This window comes from Danio rerio, chromosome 7 (assembly GCF_052040795.2).
Source record: "Danio rerio strain M-AB ecotype USA chromosome 7, GRCz13ab, whole genome shotgun sequence".
In the NCBI taxonomy this organism is placed as follows: Eukaryota; Metazoa; Chordata; class Actinopteri; order Cypriniformes; family Danionidae; genus Danio; species Danio rerio.
The window spans coordinates 15860002-15881141 of NC_141027.1; the positions used below are offsets into that span (position 1 = coordinate 15860002).

General features: G+C 34.8%; 1 protein-coding gene and 2 long non-coding RNA genes across 19 annotated transcripts in view; 1 reads left to right on the forward strand and 2 right to left on the reverse strand.

The window, feature by feature from the left end:
• Nucleotides 1–18117, reverse strand: part of LOC147843063 (uncharacterized) — a 35123-nt gene extending 17006 nt beyond the window's left edge. Inside the window, exon 1 of the long non-coding RNA XR_015495497.1 lies at nucleotides 17974–18117. This is a non-coding gene — a long non-coding RNA (uncharacterized LOC147843063). The remainder of the gene's footprint in view (nucleotides 1–17973) is intronic.
• The window catches only part of LOC147843062 (uncharacterized), an 812539-nt gene that overhangs the window by 216108 nt on the left and 575291 nt on the right, over nucleotides 1–21140 (reverse strand). The gene's annotated exons all lie outside the window — the stretch shown is intronic.
• pax6b (paired box 6b) overlaps nucleotides 15240–21140 on the forward strand; it is a 28966-nt gene continuing 23065 nt past the window's right edge. For 7 of the 17 annotated variants that reach the window (XM_087259938.1, XM_087259951.1, XM_087259942.1 and 4 more), the window contains exons 1-2: nucleotides 15240–15380; nucleotides 19820–19966. Coding sequence is in view for 9 of the 17 variants with exons in the window: in XM_087259934.1 (XP_087116060.1) it covers nucleotides 19954–19966 (13 nt within the window). In the remaining 8 variants the exon portion in view is untranslated. 17 annotated transcript variants of the gene reach the window in all.

Below are 21140 nucleotides of genomic sequence, written 5' to 3' on the forward strand. Positions count from 1 at the left end.
GAGTTGTATTTTACATTTTGTAAAATCTGTAAAATATCTTTGTCGCCTTTATTGCATCTATTAAATGTCAGATTATTAGATATGTGCATTAAAATATGAATCATTTCAGGTTAGACCAATTAAAACCCTATTCAAAATGGTTAAAAAAAAGAAATCAGCAAGGCACACATAGTAAACCCAACAACATAAATATGATAAATAAATCCAATGACTTACCATTAAAACAAAAGTACCATTTATATAGTTTTTTTACTTCACTGGATATGCTGTTATTTAACTTGAAAGCCAAATAAAAATAACCTATTCATCATCACAACAATGAAATATCTGAAACTACACAAGGAAAAAACAGATAAAAGTTCATTTTAAGAAGATTTCTGATGGCATTTAGAAGCTTTTGCATCTGAACTCCACATACCACCTGCATTTTTAAAGTCACATCCATTCTTTGATTCATTGAATGTCATTGCTTGTAATGATGTTCTTGGCTGTATTGCATATTCTGTCTTGCTGTTTAAAAGCAATGCTTGATGAAAGTTGAACTATCTTACAGTATTTTAAAATAACATATAACTGTAGTCATCAATTCTAAGATTATTTATTCTCTCATTCTGACATGATTTATAAGAAGCTGCTGTAACATTTTGTTGAAGTTTAAGAGTTATTCTCTCATGGTTATACAGTAGAAATCACAAAGTGCATTTGAGAGTTCACCTTTCTGTGTAGTGAAGACATCATGAAGCCCACTTGCGATTATTTGGGTCAGTATTTGGACCTGTTGGAGGCCGAGTTATAGCATCAGACTAATGTATTGTGACTGCCGCTGGCTTCTGCGACTGAGCCTTACAGCTGTCCCCGAATCAATAGATGTCAGAGAACTATTAGGGCAGTTAGGACAGACACAGTAGACCCCAACCTCCCTCCTGATAACCGTAAATGTGCTCAGTTTCTCAAGACTGCGGGGATTAGTCCATGACAAACTTTGGTTATACCCCACTAAACCCCTCCTTTTTATGTATGTATGTGTGGTGGATGGAGGCCGGTGCATCTGCGTGGGGTTCAGGGAGAGCAGTTCTCCATTATTGGCCTTTATGCTCTGAGGCCTTTAATTACAACTGTGATTCATGAAAAGACCAGATGGTCCACTGACAGGTCAAGGAAGACTTCATCACCCGTGTTGTACTTACAGTTGTAGTCAAAATTAATAATCAAATAATTCTTATACTTTAATTTTTTTTAAATACATTTAGTCTCTGCCATTTAATGTTTTTTTTTTTTTTTTGCTATTTAAGAGAGAGATTTTTCAAGACACATTTTAAACATAATAGTTGCAATTACTAATTGATTTTGTCTTTACCATGAAGACAGTACATAATATTTTTGTGGTTATTCTATAGCTTTAAGTGCTATTTAAAGGCTTAACTGGGTACACATTTTGATATTTTAACTACTACATATTTTGGTTATAGGCAAGATACAGTGCTAAGCATATATAAGTACACCCTTCACAAATCTATCGTTTATATTCTTATTTTTAATTCTAATTTTGTCCAATATTATATCTGTGCATATACATTAGATTAGTCAGTACTAAAGCCAAATCTGGTGCTTATCTAACAAAATAACTTATGATAACGGTCCAAAAACTAGTACAGCCAAATTTATATGTTATAGAAAATTATTAAATACAAAATGTTTATGTTTTTTTTTTTTTTCTTGAATTTAATTGTATTATCTTTCTATTTCTAAATATGTTTGGTGAATAAAACATTATCTTAAAAAATATATCTGCCTAATAAATCTGTTTTGTTTAAATACACTGCCTATATTCACTGAGAAATGGATACAAATATTCATTTTCCAAATGGGGTGTACTCAGTTATGCTGAGCACTGTAGGTTAGGCGAGTCATTGAACAACATTGTTTTAAACAACAATAATATTGATCTTAAAATTGTTTTTAAAAAGTTTAAAATGCTTTTATTCTAGACAGACTAAACGAAATAAGACTTTTTCTGTGAAGTAAAATACTCAAGGAAATCACAAATATTTGAAAAATAATTTCATAGAACAGCTAGTCATTTTGCCTTTTACATTATATACAGTTGAAGTCAGAATTATTAGGCCCCCTTTGAATTTCTTTTTCTTTTTTAAATATTTCCCAAATTATGTTTAACTGGGCAAGGAAATTTTCACAGTATGTCTGATAATATTTTTTCTTCTGGAGAAAGTCTTATTTGTTTTATTTTGGCTAGAATAAAAGCAGTTTTTATTTTTTTTAAACACCATTTTAAGGTCAAATGTATTAGCCCCTTTAAGCTAACCTGCCTTGTTAACCAATTAACTAAGTTAAGCCTTTAAATGTCAATTTAAGCTGTATAGAAGTCTGTATAGTCTTAAAAAATATCTAGTCTAACATTATTTACTGTTAAATTAAAAAAAACTAAAACTAATTTTCTTCTAAATTTGATATAAAACTGTTGAATCAAAAAATAAATAAATGTATATATACAGTTGAAGTAAAAATTATTAGCCCTCCTGTCAATTTGTTTTTCAGAGAATCTCAAATGATGTTTAACAGAGCAAGGGATTTTTAACAGTATTTCCTGCAACATTTTTTCTTCTGGAGAAAGTCTTATTTATTTCTTTTCGGCTAGAATAAAAGTTTTTACATACAAGTTTTACATTTTTAAAAAACACTATGAGTGCAGTATTATTAGCCCCCTTAAAGCAATATTTTTACCGATTGTCTACAGAACAACCCATCTTGTTCAGAAATATGCTGAAAAAAATCTTTTTGTTAAACAGAAATTGGGGAAAAAATATACAGGGGGACTAATAATTTAGAAGGGCTAACAATTCTGACTTAAACTGTACATGACATGTCGTGTGTATATGCTTTTCATATATATATATATATATATATATATATATATATATATATATATATATATATATATATAGTGTCATATGTAGTGAGATGCTCTCATAAGAGAGCATGAATCTTAAATTAAAACAACATTTAGAAACCAAAAAAACATGTTTTATTAACAGTTTATTATTAACAGTGTTTGTCATTTCTAATTTGTAATATTTCGATAATTTGATCCATTTTGTTAAATGACAGCAATAAAATAGTGTATTTGTAAGTCTTGGTGAATTTCTTATGATGTATCTGTCACTACTTGACAGATGCCACTTGTTTACGTTAACAAATAAATAGAAATTAAAAAATATAATTCCTAAAATTTTATTATAGTTCCTAAAAATCTGGGTCGCGGCTTGATGACCATGTTAAAATGTGGGTCCCATGGCCAAACCAGTTGAGAACCCCTGAAATAGATAGATGGATGGATGGATGGATGGACGGACGGACGGACGGACGGACGGACGGACGAACGGACGGACGGACCGATCGATCGATCGATCGATCGATCGATAGATAGATAGATAGATAGATAATGAGCTATATATAGTGGAATATCATCTATTATATATATATATGTATATCATCTGCCTGATGCTTTCTATCATGTGATTTTCATTAAAGCTAATTGAAAATTTCTCAATTTAGTGTCAAATCTGCAAGCTATACTACAAAGTGTAGAAAATGCACACATTATTTCCTTTGGTATTCAGCTGCATGTGCTACAATAGAACCAATTTACACATGCTAAAATGAGATTCTGAGAAGGTTTACAGAACAGATGTGGCGGGTCTGAATCTGCTCTGCAAATTGAGGCCACATCACATTTAAGACAGCAGAAAAAAGCATCTCGGCATCTACATATTTCGCATCAGCAAGGCTTGGCATTCCCATTACAACAAGAAACACAAGCACAAAAGGCCTATTTCTCGCTCATGCATCACTCGTATGCCTATTCAAGGATGGAATTTGCATCCAGCAATCAGTTTGATTATCTAATACACACCCAGCGCATGATAGAAAGCGTCAGGCAGATGTAGGACGGGATGAGTGGGGTCTCTCCCGAGTCTATTTTCCAGATGGTTTGCTGTTGTTATTGCCTGATTTAGTGTGAGTTGTCGAACACGGAAAGGGTTGGCAACACAGGATCCATTTAATCCTATCACTTGGATTTGCGTCGAGTTCCTCACGCTAGGTGCTCCTTAGTTCAGCCCATGCTTTCGCCCCGAGCGAGAGTATGCCACGTTGCACGCCTTAATGACCCCGTTTGGGCACGTGGTACATTATAAATGCGCGCGCTCTTTACTCTGCCACGTTTCATTAATAGTTTATTACTGAAGGTCTCTTGTGAAGAACTCATCTTCAGCATGCACATCTCAGTTTTATGTCACTGAAGAGCATTAGGCCACAAACATAAATGCAGCTGGGAGTGATTTGTGGGCTAAGAACATATGAACGAACAGTAAACAAACAAACACAGACGTGGCACACACATCTCATGGATAATTGGTTTTACAAGAAATCTACTCATGCAATACATTAAGCTTAAAATACAGCTTTTACAGAAGTAAATGAATCTTTTATTGTCTTTATGAATCATTTTCCCATTAGAATTGATTCAAAGTTTTTTCCTTTAACTTTTGACCGACCAACAGACAGACAGACAGATATGGACAGAAAGATAGACAGACAGTTATGTTGATTCTAAACGTTTAACCAATAAGGATAGGACAGATTTTTTTCACAGACAATTCATTAATTTTCCTTTGGCAAGTTTCTATTGCAGAGGTTGCCACCACGGATTGAATCGCCAACTATTCCAGCATATGTTTTACACAGCGGATGTCCTTCCAGCCGCAACCCAGTACTGGGAAACACCCATACACTTGCATTCACACACACACACATATACACTACAGACAATTACGTTCATTACTTTTCTTTTCAGCTTAGACCCTTTATTAATCAGGGGTTGCTACAGCGGAATAAATCGACAACTATTCCAGCATATGTTTTACGCAGGGTATGCCCTTCCAGCTGCAACCCATCACTGGGAAACACCCATATACTTTCATTCACACACATACACTAAGGACAATTTAGCTTACTCAATTCACTTAGCACATGTCTTTTGACGTGGGGCAAACTACAGCACTCGGAGTAAACTCACGCAAACTCGGGGAGAACAAACAAACTCCACACAGAAATGCCAACTGGCCCAGCCGGGACTCAATCCAGTGACCTTTTGTAATGTGTATTTGTAATGTAATGTAATGTGTATTTTATATAGGGCATTTATTGTGTATGGCCTTACACCCAAAGCACTTTACAATAATGAGCAGGGGTCTCTCCACACCACCACCAGTGTGCAGCATCCACTTGGATGATGCGACGGCAGCCACAGGACAATGACGTCAGTGCGCTCACCACACACCAGTTATTGGAGGAGTGGAGAGACAGTGATACAGCCATTTCAGTGGATGGGGATTATTGGGAGGCCATGGTTGTAAGGGCCGATTGAGGGACACCGGGGTTACACCCCAACTCTTTACGAGAAGTGCCATGGGATTTTTAATGACCACAGAATGTCAGGACCTTGGTTTAACGTCTCATCCGAAAGACTTTTTGCTGTGAGGCGACAGTGCTAACCACTGAGCCACCGTGCCACCTTCGCAGACAATGAAGTCTTCAGATACTGACATTTCTGAATCATTCTGATTCCAAGAACTGCTTCAAATTTCTCTAAATTTGCAAGAATCTTTTTAATAAAACAAGCACACATCATTCGCTCTAGCTAGCCATCTCATGGCAAACCAGCTTGATCTCACAAGGAAACGTAAGTATTTTACATTTTGACAGTTTAGTGGCTAATTTGTACAAATTCGTAGAGTTCAGTCATACAAAAATGTACGATTTTAAAAAATAGGTGTGGCACTCAACCCCACTCCTAACCCCAACCGTCATTGGGTGATGAGCATTATTAATACGAAATAGCCACTAAATCAAAAAGTTATGAATTGCCATGAGATTGCGTTGGGCAAACTTGTTTTAGAGCTACTGTTAAAACACAGTAGGCCTAAAGTACAGTCTTTGATGGTAAAAAAATGTTTATTGTCTTTATGAATCAGTTTACAGTGGTCCCTCGCTATAACATGATTCACCTTCAGGGGTCTCGCAGTTTCACAGAGGTTTTTTTGTGCAATTTGACATGCTTTTTTGTGTTTTGCATCCTGATTGGCTGTAAACCATTGTCAATCAATCTCTTCCATGTCTCCTGTACAGTACAGAATGCGTTCAACTTGCCAAATTAACATAAATCTTCGCTAGTAGTGTGAGCTTTAACAAGGAGGTTTAACTGTCCTCAGCCAGATAATTATAAAGGGTCGCACACTGTATGCGACGTGCCATGCATACATAGGTTTCTCTCAGGGTGCGCACACCGGTGACGCAAGTCGTCTGTGGTGCCCAGCTACAACTCTGGACACTGTTCATATTTTTGCCTCGCCAAAGAGTGTCTTGTGAACAATTTCATTTTCAAGAGTTCACACTTAGCTGAATATTGATTATAAAGCTTGTTTTGCATGCTGTCCTGGGAGAGAGCCCTGAGCTCATAAGATCCTCAAGCCTAGGGCTCCCTCCTGTTTGCAAGGCGAAAGGTTTGAGTTTGAGCTCAGGTAGATCTCGAGAACTCCCCTACTGTAGTAGATAATGAACAGATAGTGATTGCTCTTAAGAGATAAGTACTTACTGGAAGCATGTCTATGGTGCCGATTTGGATTAGTCAATCAACTTCAGTTGCATGTTTTTGGATGGTGGGAGAAAACCGGGGAACCAAGGGGAAACCTACATGAGCACGGGGAGAACGTTGATTGGCTTGGTTAGGACTAGAACCAGTGATGTTCTTGCTGTGACGCTACAGTGCTAACCATGGGCCACCATGCCACCCATAGGAAAGGAGGAGGAGTAGGGGTGGAAGGGGGGATTCTTCAAAACGAGGATTGCTGTTATATGAAACTTAGGGTATTTATAGTTGCTTAGGAATCGCCTGATTGTGAATCATAAATTGGATCATGTGGAACCAGCCGCAAGCAATCATAAGCATGTGATCCTCTTGAAATTAGTTTATAAGTAAACTTCCCTTACATAACATGCAAATGTGTGCATCCGGTGTGTTTTGTCATGTGTGCGGCGCATCTGGTGTGCGACTCCCTTAAGAATGGAGTCTGCTTTCGCTTTGTGAATCAGTGACTGCAGGAAAAAGAACATCACGCTGGATACCAACATTATCCACACAAAAGCTAAAACGCTGAACTTTTTGCTGACTGAGATGAATGTTTGCGCCTGAGAACAGGTTTTGATCTTTGGTTTCATTCTATAATACTGGACTCATTGTTCTTTGAAAGTTTGAACTTTGAGAGTGTGTAAACAAAAGAGAAAAGAGTGAAAATGTTAGTCTGTCTGAGAAAGGTGTACAAAGTGTGTAGTGAGGGTTCTACAGCCTTAAGACATCTATAATAATTGTAAAAAACGAGAGACCACTGTATTGTCTTTATGAATCAGTGGGATTGATTCAAAGATTTTTTTTCAGAATGATTGATGACATTTTGTATCAATTTTGACCTTTGATAATTTGATAATATAATTAATATAATATAATATAATATAATATAATATAATATAATATAATATAATATAATATAATATAATATAATATAATATACAAAATATATAACAACAAAAATATCCATAATTGTTTTGAAATACATTTCCATTGATGAATATTTTGTTAAAATAGGACACTATTTTGGGAGAGATAAAACTATTTGAAAATCTAGAGGGCTCTGAGGGTAATATGTAATACTGCGAAAAATACTGATGAGAAAATCACCTTTAAAGTTGTCTAAATGAAGAGCTTAGCAACACACAGGGTTTCTGCAGGTTTTACCGTCATATTTAAGACTTTAAAAGTCCTTTTTAGGACCATCAAGATTAAATTTCAGATTTATATAGAGTTAAACGCTAGGGATTTAGTTATTTCTTAGTCACATATATCAAATAATGTGTCAAAAGCAAACCCTAGTTGTATACATACTTTTACAAACACAACATAAAAAAATAAAAAACTTTAATGAACTGAATGTAGTCACAACAGACTGTTATAATATTATTTATTACTAAGAGTTTTGCTAAAAGATTTATTGAGATGTATTGTTGGTGATTGGATGTTTGTTGGATCGAATGGGTAGCTTTATTCATTCATTTTCTTGTCGGCTTAGTCCCTTTATTAATCTGGGGTCGCCATGGCGGAATGAACCTCCAACCTATCCAGCACATTTTTACGCAGTGGATGCCCTTCCAGCCGCAACCCATCTCTGGGAAACATCCACACACACATTCACACAATACAGACAATTTAGCTTACCCAATTCACCTGTACCGCATGTCTTTTGACTGTGGGGGAAACATGAACATGCTAACTCCATACAAAAACGCCAACTGAGCCTAGGATCAAACCAGCAAAATTCTTACTGTGAGGCGACAGCACTACCTACTGTGCCACTGCATCGCCCTGGGTAGCTTTACAAAAAGCAAAATTAAGAACCGTTGAAAATGATTTAAGACCTTTAAGACAATATTTCAGTGAATTTAGGACTTTTTAAGGCCTAAAATTTTAGGCCTGACACCCTGAAGACACTAATCAAAGATCAAGTTTTTATTTATTTACAGAAGTAAATTTACAAAATGTAACATGATCTTTGCTTAATATTCTAAAGATTTTTAGCATTAAAGATGATTATTAAAGATGATATTATTTTGACTCATACATTGTATTTTTGGCTATTGCCTGTGCAACTCAATTTTGATATTGTGGTCCTGGGTCATGGTATATACTACACCATATTTAGAAATCCTTCTCATTGTATGTCTTCCTTCTTTAAGTTTCTGACATTTGCATATATATTTTTAAGTAAATCCAAAGCTGTGCTCTCACTTGTCACATTCCCTCCTATACAAGTCTTGCCTTATTGTTTTCTTGTACATTTGCAAGCACTTGATTAACCACAAACATATTTCCATCTGTCCTTTAGGTCAACACTGCACAGTTAAGTGTTCTTTTGTTTAACTCTAATCTGGCATGGTAACATCATTTGTTAAGCACCACTCAGTGTTAAAGCGATATCAGCTCTAAATGTGGGCTGGGGGGTTAAAAATAGATATCATTTATGAATGACTTTGACCAGCTCTTTTTCGCAGCAACAAAATTTCCTGTTCCTATAGCAGGATGTGAAGAGGGAAGTCACATCTGGACAAGCAGGACCACAGAAATTATATAAGAACAGTAATGAACTTGATTTCATCTTAAATGACCCAAAATTATGCAAAATAATTACAGTGTTCTTTTTAATGGCTTTATCTACAGTATATATATATATCAGTCTATTGATTTTATACATACACAGATATTCAATCATTCATATTCTTTTCGGATTAGTCCTATTATTAATCTGGGGTTGCCACAGCAGAATGAACGGCCAACTTATCCAGCATGTTTTTTACGAAGTGGATGCCCTTCCAGCCGCAACCTAACACTGGGAAACATCCGTTCACACTTATTTACACACATACACTACGGACAATTTAGCTTACCCAATTCACTTGTACCACATGTCTTTGGACTTTAGGCGACAGCACTACCTACTGCGCCACTGCATCGCCCATACACAGATATTTTTAAAAATTAGGAAATTATTATTTTCTCTATTTATGATTTACAGTTTCAAGTTGAGTAGAATTTATTTTTGCTTTATTCTGTAAACTATACTGGTGATGACTCCTTTTTTAAATGTTAAGAAAAATTGTCATGAAGAGCCTTTCTTTTTTCCATATATAGAGTGCCATGTTTTCAGACGTTTATGTTTATCATTTTGACGTCAGGTGTGTTAAGAAAGCAATATTTGGTGGATTAATCCTGGTTTTCAGTCAAATAAACACATCTTTACCTTAGAATAAGAAAGTTATATCTGAGATTTTTGTCAAAATTGAGTATTTCATATATTCTTATTACAGTTTTTCTCTGTGGCTTTGGTGCATTTCTCACAACACTTTGCACAACAGTTAATGCATTTCTCAAAACAATTAGTGCAAACTGCAAAACCTAGATGATAACCTGCAAAAGCGTGTCACTAGCTCAAAATGGAGAGCTCATTAAAGCAAGTATTGATGTCAATGAAAATGTCTGTCATCAATATGAAAAGTCCTGACACCATTGTTTATGAAAAAGATAATTAAATGGCTTTGTCATGTTTTAATTATGACAGTTTACTCTGTGAATTTCTTCCAATGCATTAAAGTCAGATTTTGGTGACACTTCCTGAAAATGCACTAGACAGCACTAGATACTATTAGCACAGACATTTGAAAACTACAGTAAATTTAGACATCACTGCATTTAGTAAGGTATCTGAGTACAAGACACTGAATGTGTATGTTTCACGTTTTTACTGCATTTGCTCTTTACAATTCTAGTTTATTCACACCATTGTGCAAAAGAATAAATACACCCTTATTTACAACAAACATAAACTTCCTTTTGGTAGAGCAATTACATGAATGATTTGAGAACATTAACTGTTGCATTAACTGCAAATGTAAATAGTGTTGTGAGAAATGCACCAAAGCCACCGAGAAAAAACGTAAATGTGAAATATTTTTATTTTTGTATATATGGTAAGTAAAAATTTTTTTTGTGTGTAATAAACTCATTTGCTCATTGCTTGTTTTCTTTAAATTTTAAATTCTTTAAAAGCCTTTAAATTTAATATTAATACTTAATTTAATTAATGGGACATATAAATCTAATAAATATAATTCAATAATTCATACAAAGCAGAAAATGTAATAAATATTACCATATTAATTAGATAAAATTAACATCTGCACTGGACAAAATATTTAGCACAGCCTTGTATGTTTAATTTGAACAAGAAAAAAGATTCATCCTAAAACATGAAATAAATGTTATAGAAAGCAAAAAAAAAAAAAAAAAAAAAAACACTTTCCCAAGCATCAACATATTGTAACGACACCAATGTATTATTTTTTTGATTGTATTTCTTGCAAAGTAATGCTTCAATGAATGATCTGCCAGATAGAACCCTATAATTCCAAGTGGAAAATGACTTTTCAGAATTAGAAGGTTCTCTCTGCATTTACTGTTTTTTTTAAAAAAAACCAATTTGCAAATGTACGATAACTTTGATAATTTACATTTATAGTACATTTAGGGTCTCTGTCATGTTAATGTATGAAAGAGAACTGTTACACACATATTGTCTGCTATATGGAATGCAAAAACTTTATAGTTCAATATCTCAAAATCATTTAGAACGCAGATAGAACCTTTGAATTCCAAGGTGACAAAATGACTGAAATTTGGGTAGACAAAATTACAGACAGAGATATGGGCAGATTGGCAGACAGATGGATGGGTGGATAGATAGGCAGGCGGACGGACGGACGGACGGACGGACGGACGGACGGACGGACGGACGGACAGACAGACAGACAGACAGACAGACAGACAGACAGACAGACAGACAGACAGACAGACAGACAGACAGACAGATAGATAGATAGATAGATAGATAGATAGATAGATAGATAGATAGATAGATAGGTATGAACAGACAGATATGGCATTTTGCTGATTATTTAACTCCAGGTATTAATAATGAAATTGAGTCATCATAATTAACCCGGTGTGTATTTTGAACAGAGCAATACGTTTCCACTAAACGTTATTAAATCGCGTGGAGTGACGAGCTTTTTATTTGTGCTGTCAGAGCATCTGACAGCCTCGTTAGCTCCCATTTCGCCCTGTCGGCTCACAGTCTGCCACAGACACTGAGTCTCCTCTCTCCGTTTACCGTGTTAGCGCTGCCAGCACGGCGCATTACGATCAATCACAGTCGCTGCGTCACTGGCAGCTGTCAATCATTTCATCACGCATTGATGGGTTAGTTTTCCATCAAATTACATTTACAAAGAACGGATAGATGTCCAAAATACCAGCTTGGACACCTGTGCGAATTTGGGAATTAATATTAACTTCTGAACCATAACTGTTGCTTTATTTGTTGCAAATGCCAATTGGTTGGCAATCTTTATATAATCAAGTTCATATACATTCCAAATACTATTATACATCAAATTTGCCTATAAAAATAACTGTTTATCATCATGGGTTTGTATGACATATAGATGAGCTTTGGGCGTATACTGTATAATTGAAGCTCGCCGCTGAATCTTCATTCTAGCTGTGCTTTTCAGATTGTGGGTCGGATACTCAGGCTTGTCACATTGAGGTAAAGTGAGTTTCTAACATCCAGGGCTTTGCTGTCTGCGCCGGACAAATTGATTGCGATCAGCCCGAGGGAGTTCTGCTAATGTCTCTCTCCGGGGCCGGGGGTGCATGGGCTGCTTAAATCAAAGATGAGATTCACACATATTGCGGAGAAACAGAAACACACATAATGCACATTATAAAGTCATCGGCATCTGAAAGAAAACTGTGACGACAAAGACTAGAGAGTTAAGTAGATCAATCAATTAAAAATTCAGCTTCAAGAAGAAAGGAACTACAAAGAGCGTAGTTTTCCCATCCTTCCTGCATTGTATGCATACCAAAAGAAATGAGAAAATAAACTGAAAAGTGCAATGTATAAATAAGCTGTCAGCCTGCATGGTCAGGACGTTCAGCGCAGCCGCGCAGGCAATAGTAAACAAAGATCTGCGACATGCTCATGTGATTTTTCTGCGTGGATAGCTGAGAGTAAAGGGCAATCATTAAAGAAGTTATTCCAGTAGAAAGAAAAAACGTGTTCCTTGAACAGCAAGAGAAATGCACATTGCTCTTTTAATTATCTTTTTGGTTATTTTTTGAACCCTGAAAAGACAGAAAAAACTTTATAGGCAGGGGCGGATTTAACCAATAAGCAAGGTAAGCAGCCGCTTAGGGCCCCAGGACATCTGGGGCCCCCCAATAAATATCTAAAAGTTTAAAATATACATATAAACTATATATATATATATATATATATATATATATATATATATATATATATATATATATATATATATATATATATAACATAATTTCTATCATATTATGTATAGTGAGAGTCAAAGAAATATGTTTTGCGTAATTAAATATTTAATATACAACAAAATATAAGATAATTATAAAAACGTAATGTTGTGTAAAAATAATTATGAAAATAAATAATCCACCACCCTCAATCATGGAGCAGTCCAGAGGTCAAATTTATAAAAAGTATATATACATCATTATTTGTAAATTAATTTTAAGACATCAAGTTATTTAAAATATAAAGCCTACAGTAAGATAAATCGTAAAAGATTGAGTGATATAAATAAATAAATAAAAATTAAAAGTAGAAAATGTGCATTTCAGGACTTGGGGCACGATGGCTGGAGTTGTTTAGGGCCTAAAAATCGCTAAATTCGCCCCTGTTTTAGGTTATAATTAATCCAAACAAAATCTAGTCATTTTCAAATGATAAAAACAGGAAAACTGTAGAACCAATGACTAAAAAATAAACTAACAAAAATTGAATTACGTTGCATGCAAGGAAAAGGAATACCCTTTTCATGTGATGATCATTTTGAGTGATTAAAATACAAAAACGGCTTAATAAACAACATGGAAAGAAAAACAAGTTACATAAATTTCGGAATTTGACAGATCTCAAGATTTATAACTATTTACTTTCATTAGGAAAGCATTTCTGATTCAGTCATGATGTTCAAAACATCATTTAGCTTTTTCAATTAAGTTTAAATGACGCTTTAACCTAATGGCTGAGTTTGTCTATATTTGTCAATATCCAAACGCTAAAGTTACTGCTAAAAAATAATAACCACAAGCATTGCACAATAAACTCGAATTTTTAACACCACCTGCACTTATTGTTACACATAAGTATGTGTGTATATGAGGGGGAGAGAGACAGAAAGAGAGGGGGAGAGAGGGAGAGAGAGAGGGAGAGGATGCTGAGAGGCCGGCTGAACAGATTTCCCTTCACGCCTGGTCGGGTTCTTGAGAGCGGGGCGTCGTGGATCAGGGAATGGAGGCACCTGGTCCGAGCGCCGCGCAGCGTCTTCTTTTATTGACCGCATGATAAGCCGTGCGGTTTCCAGCGATCACCTGGAGAACCCTGCAGCGTTGCACGGTTTCTGTAGCTCTTAATTGTGGTTACGTCAAACAAAGGGCTGAATGATGCTTGTGCGTCCCATACCTGCTCTATATGTCCTAAAGAACCAACACAACCCATTCATTTCCTGAGAGACACACTGCAGAGCTGTTGCGCATTTACGCACCGTGGACACTGATACGTCATTTGAAGTAAAAATTATGTAGCTTCACCTTTACTCCACATCCTGTGAGCTCCAGTTTCTCTTTTTTTGTTTAGGTTTCATAAATATACATGAATGCGCATCAGATTTATAAAGAGCACATTAAAAACTCGCACAGTCAGCTATGGTGGAAACAAACAGTATCGCTAAACGCGCTCTTGTACCGGTTAACCATTTGATTTTCCACCTGAATGAGGAGGGTAAATAAGATCTCCGTGACGCCTTGGCTAATATTTGCTTAACAGACGGTTAGCAACCTGGAATCAAAAAGATAGGCTAAAGAATATAGCATCTGACATCTTGACGTTTCAAATAAGAAAATTGCATTATAAAAATAACATGAAAGGTGTTGGAAATTCCTGAAATTCCTTAAATATATAAGCTAGCCTAGCAAAGAAAACTATTTTCAATTTTCCTTGTGCTCATAAGTGAACACACACAATGAAATGGGAAAAACAGAAGTCTAATTAACTTATTCTTTAATTGGATGTATTCAGATTTGCCTTTGTTTTTTAATAGATACATTAGAAATACTTAATAATCCGGCTTATTTTATAATTATTAATGACAATATTATATTGTTACATTATTACTTTTTTTTATCACAGCAGTACATTTCTGTCATTAGATATCAAAGAAAATCTTTAAAATACACAGAAGCAGAACACTTGCAAATTCGTCTTAGAAATATAGGGCAACAGTCTTGACAGGTCTTGAAAATCAATGTTAATGTGAGCGCACGGAGTTCCCCTGATGTGTTGCATGCTTGGCTGTATGAGAACTATTTTCCAGCGTGACGTGGCACGTCATTTGACCAATCGGCGGAGGGCTGAGGCTGATATTAAGAGAAAGTTTACAGTCAGTGAGGGTTACACCGTTTTTTTTTTCATTCTCGCTGACATTTCCACACCGTACGGGATTCAAACGTGACACAATCTGGACTCATGAGATCGTTTTAATTAATTCCAGCGCAAGGGCTTGAAACAGCAGGATATTGATCAGAAGTCGGAAATATTCCGGTAAGTTAATATCAAGTTTAGGCTACTGCATTTTTTCCCCTTTCGGTTTTTATTCAATAGAAAAATGTATTTAAATAACTACACATTTCAAACAGCCGTGACTATTTACTTCTTATATTTATTCATGTTTTATCGGGAAAGATTTCACAAAACTGGAACTGTAGCCTACATCACAAACCAATTATGTGCTGTACATTATCTAAATATTTTAAAAATATTTAGATAGAGCATTGATTTCTAATTAAGACAATGTTTTTATGTTGATTCAATCAATCAAATGTAATATTTGTATTATACGTAACCCACAACTTTAAAAAGTATATATTTATTTGTTTTTCGTATGACAATTTATACACAATTGGACAAAGTGAATTTGGAAGGATTTGTTTGAGCACATTTTCATAATATGAGATAATTTATTTAATTTCATTACAGCAGATATAGCCAACATCATCGCAGAATTATTTTGATCAGATTAAAATGCATTTAGCCTTAAAAGCATTTAGTAGCAATTCATAAATTAAAAACAAATTATATTACAATTTCGTAAGTGAAAGAACAGATATGCCAAAATTATTTAGCAATTGTGATACAGCAGCTAATTAAGTTACTAAACATATTTAACAATAACAACAACAACAACAACATGTTATGGAAGGCGCTTTACTGTTATAATTGCATGTTGAACTGCTAAAACAATTTTTGTACTCATTGCGAAACGTATAAATTAAACAGAAATAAATAACATAGAATATATAGGATATAGCATATATATATATATATATATATATATATATATATATATATATATATATATATATATATATATATATATAGATAGATAGATAGATAGATAGATAGATAGATAGATAGATAGATAGATAGATAGATAGATAGATAGATAGATAGATAGATAGATATATATGTGTGTGTGTAAAACATTTGCTGGATAAGTTGGCGGTTCATTCCACTGTGGCGACCCCTGATTAATAAAGGGACTAAGCCAAAGGAAAATGAATGAATGAATGAAATAACATATATAAAAAGATTTTATTAGTAAACTGTCGGCAAAACTGTGGCCATATCGAGCAATAAAGCAATCTTTTAGCGCGTTATTGGTTTATTTATCGATTCATTCTTTTGTTCATATTCTTAATATGACGTCAGGCCCATTCCCTCCCCTCGTTCTCCTTTTTCTAAAAAAAAAAAAAAGTTTTCAGGAAGACACAGTGGCTACTTTGCCCGAGAGCGAAACAGCTACGAGATTAGGGATTACTTTTCACGACTTCGTATTAGCAGTTACTAATCCCAATTGGGCTAATTGCTTTGCGTGTAAAATTGCTGTCTGCAGGGTTTGTGTGATGTGAAGGGGTTTGTATGGCCTGAAGGGCGATGATGCCCCCTGAATTAGACCACATCCTAAATACACCTCATTAACAAGGAGAGGATTTACAAGTTATCTAAAGGAGAAATCAACAGCATGGGCAGAATTACAAAGCTCGGGGCATTCTTTGTGGAACAATAAAACTGGGTTAGTATGCAGTGTATTTGCAGGCTTTTAACAATTCAAAATCATGAGTACATTTAAAAATGGATTCATTTTATTGTACATTCCTGGATCATTAGATGCAAATACTCAAATAGATAGGAGAGATATTTGCTGATGGATTTGAGGAAGTAGTTTTGTCTCTTTTTGTTAGCCTGGATGAAATGATTTTCAAATGTAGCTACTCATTAATCTTTTTATTTATTTATTCATTTATTTACAACATTCTAAATTTGCATACGACGGATTTTTGTATCCCTTCAGTTTGAACAGCTCTCGCACAAACAGCTGCTGCAGAGTCTCGTGCTACGACTTATTCTACAGTCGAACACGGGCGCAGAGGGGCTGCTTTCGGGTGTACCGATGTGTGCATAAACGCCTGGGCAACAAATGCTGATGGGATTCATATTGCGTTTATAGTTCGATGCACATAATGTATGCATGTATGTATGGTATTTACATTATAATTTTAATTGCCTAGATTTTAGTTTATTAATTATTAAGTGTCTTTAAAAAAATATTTAAGAAACAAAAAGACAAAAAGTTCTGTCAGATAAAATTATATATCTTAGGCCTTCATAATCATATAAAAATATAATTTACGTATGTACTGTATAAACCAGCAGTCAAAAACTTGTAGCAGAGAAATAGAGTAATAAAACAAAGTTAGAAACACTATAACAGTATATATAAAAACCCTATAACGCTTCTTTTTGCCATCAATGATTTTATGAAGAATATTTACCATTTGTTTAACATTTATTTCATGAAGAATTTAACATTTTTAACATTTAACATTACATTTCAACCCCCCAAAAATGTAAAAAGTGACATTATAATAAATTATATATATTATCTTGAAAAAAATTGTAAGGTTATTTGAAGGCCCAAAAATTGTACTTTTGGAATCCCCAATTTATTTGTAAGAATGTATAAAACTTATAAGATGAACTTGATTCCCATTAAATAAGAAAAATAAATAAATAAATACATAAATAAATAAATAAAAACTATCCACTATACCCTAAGCTACAACAACAAACTCACCTAAGGGACCTGTAAGTTCCACATTACTTTTTTTCGCACTCCAAAATCAAACACCGTTCATCCTCCAAACAGCTTATCCTCGCTAGGCTTGCAAACAGAAGATAGTAAACATATGTCATCGCTATATTTGCGACTCTAAGGAACAAGCTGTAAAATTAGTGAACAGTGAAATTAGGGGGAGGAAAAATCCGGCCACGTGGACACGGAGGTCACCTTCTCCACGCGCAGATGCGGTGCAAAAGCGCGTGAGTGTCAACAAAAGCACGTGGAGAGTGTTTGCATTTGTTTTAGCCAGTTGCACCAGGGACCATTTGTAAGTGCACTTAATGCACAGAGCAAACAGGTTCTCCTTTTGAATTCGCAGCTGTCAACAGGTTGCTTTCTTGTATCAGTGTCATGGAGGGTCAGATCTCTAAGCACTAAAAGCCTCACGCAGCAAACAATGAATATTAACTCAACTCATTTTCTCTCAAAAGCGCTGCAACACTTTGCGATGGTGTCTACTACTCTCAAATTAAGTAGACCTGCTATATTAAAAATAACAATTGCTAAAGCAATTTACTTAATAAAAATAATATCCAAATACAAACTATATTAAAATGTAACCATAATTACACATAAAAAATACTACTACAGTAACTTACAATTACTTACAGCTTTTTTTTTTTTTTTAAATATAGCGCTTAAATAATCAGTGGTAAGTAAAGTTACAATTGTAATACAATCACTCTAGTAATATAAACTATTTACACAATAACTGTATATTATACTACAATACAGCACAGCTTTCTACACTGTAAAAAAATCCTGATAGCCTTAAATGTTTAAGCTGAATCAAATTAACCTCATGAGTCTATTGAACTTATATTATGTTTAACTGTCTTAAAACTGCTTGCATGACTTATAAAATTAAGTTAGAGCATGATTAACAAAGTTGAATAAGTTACAATGAACTAAGAACATACACAGTCATGACTAAATGTTCATATAATTTTTTTTCGGAGTATAGACTAATATAGTACTATATTACAACTTATCGGCTTAGTTAATCTACTACAGTTTACTGAAGCATTCATTGATAAAGTGTTGTAAAATCTAAATTGACTGTATAATACACTTTACTATAATATGATAAAAAACACTGTAAAAATATTGTTGGCTTATTTGTTTTGTTCATTCGAAACTTATATTCAACTTACATCAATCAAACTGATTAAAATATTATGTAAATATCTCATTATCTGAACTTATTAACATGAGTTAAAGCTACATAAAAATATTTTACAGTGTATATTTTTATTTTGTGGGTTTGTTAATTTTTTTTTCTCATGCACTAGGCCTATACATATATTTTCAGGTCAACTAAAGTGCACTAAAACGCACCATAAACTGCATTTTCTGATTGAGTTCAATTTCAGTGGTGAGACATAAACAGTGCATCGTCCAGCAGAAACAGACTGGAGCAATCCTCCAGCATTGCATAAACTGAGCAATATTGAGTAAGTTTGAGAGGGGGCGCTCGGCATTTGCATGCGCGGAACGATTAGTTGGTTCAAAAGTGGCCTGTTTTCTCTTCTGAGATGGCAGAGGGTCAGTGCTTCTCTAATGGGCCAGTAAAGAGCTGCGACCGGGAACAGACCGACTAAATACATCAGTACTATCACCAATCAGCATAGGTGTGTGTGTGTCTCTCTCTCTCTCTTTCTCTCTCTCTCCCTGCATGCGCCTTCACTTTCTCACTCTCTCTCTCACTCACTCACTCACTTCACATGCGAGCACACACACGCTCAAGTCCCTGAGCAGTCCTGACATCTCCGCTCACTGTCAATCTGTGTCTCCTTCGCAGGGAATTTCCTTCCAGATAAGAGGGACGCTGGGAAAACGTATATATTTTTTGGACGAAGAAACTACCATTGGACAGTCATTGTTTATTTCCAAGTTTCACTGTTTTGCTCGGAAGGGCTCAGGCGGTGGAGCAGAATGCCTCAAAAAGGTGAGTACCGCATGTTAAAACTAAAACTTTGTTCTTATTGTGGGATCCTGAATATTATTAGAGCCAGCCAATGCATTATTAGCTGTTTATTATTGGCGTTGAGATTTATAAAAGCGGTGTTGCTTTAGTCACAGCTACAAAAACGTGCTCGTATTGTTAATAGTTTGTAGGCTAACTCAAGTAAACTATGCAGCCAAATGGACTGTTAGATTGTGCTTTACTTTATTTTTTTCCTGCCAATTATATAAATTAAAAAATCACTGTTTTTGTAGATAGTAAATGTTTATTTGTTAATGGGAAAGAGTTAGAAGTCATTAGGCCTGAACAGTTTTTTTGGAGCACGGGAATGCACTGACCCGTTGAGGAAAGGTGTCAGTTTGATTCATCAGCCGAGTGCCTTCTTAAAGTCTTGCTTGAATTTTACGAGGAGATGCTTTTATTATTATTTGCATATGAATATTGATATTTAAGCATTTTACTTCGGCATAAAAAAATATAAAAACAGTGCAGTGTTTTTTTTTTAATTAGCGCATTGTCAGTATACTATAAAGCGTGTCATTTTTATCTATAGCCTTAAATAATATTGTACTGTTACTTAAATGAAATTGCGTAAATTATTCTTTGCACCGTAATAATATTTAACTATTTCAATTAAGCGATAGTTATAACAGCCTAACGCAAAACCTTGGGATCACGTTTATTTATTTTTGTTCACCAGGCCTACGTACGCGTTTTACTTTGGCATTAGGACGCTCAAGTCCTCACAAACGTTCACTAAATAAATGTAGCTCCAAAACACAAAAGATTTCCCCATCGATGGCAGTATAAGATGATTAGGGCATGTTAATGTCAGATCCTTCAAAACTTCCCACTGCGCTTTTGTACACATACAGATGCATGTCTGCATGTGAATGATGTTTATAGAGAACACTGTTTCCTGAATAAGCATGTTTAATTAAAGCAATTGTAGTTAGGGATTACACAAACGAAAGAAATGCAGATGAGATCCTAGTTAACCTCATAAACAACAACAACAGGCCATATACTGCGTCAGATAAATCATTAACGGGAACACGCAGAGACTCAATGCATGTACAGCCAGTGCAAATTAAAAGAGCACAAAACAATTAACATTTTACTGTGATTAGCCGCGATTATATGGTTTAAAAAGGGA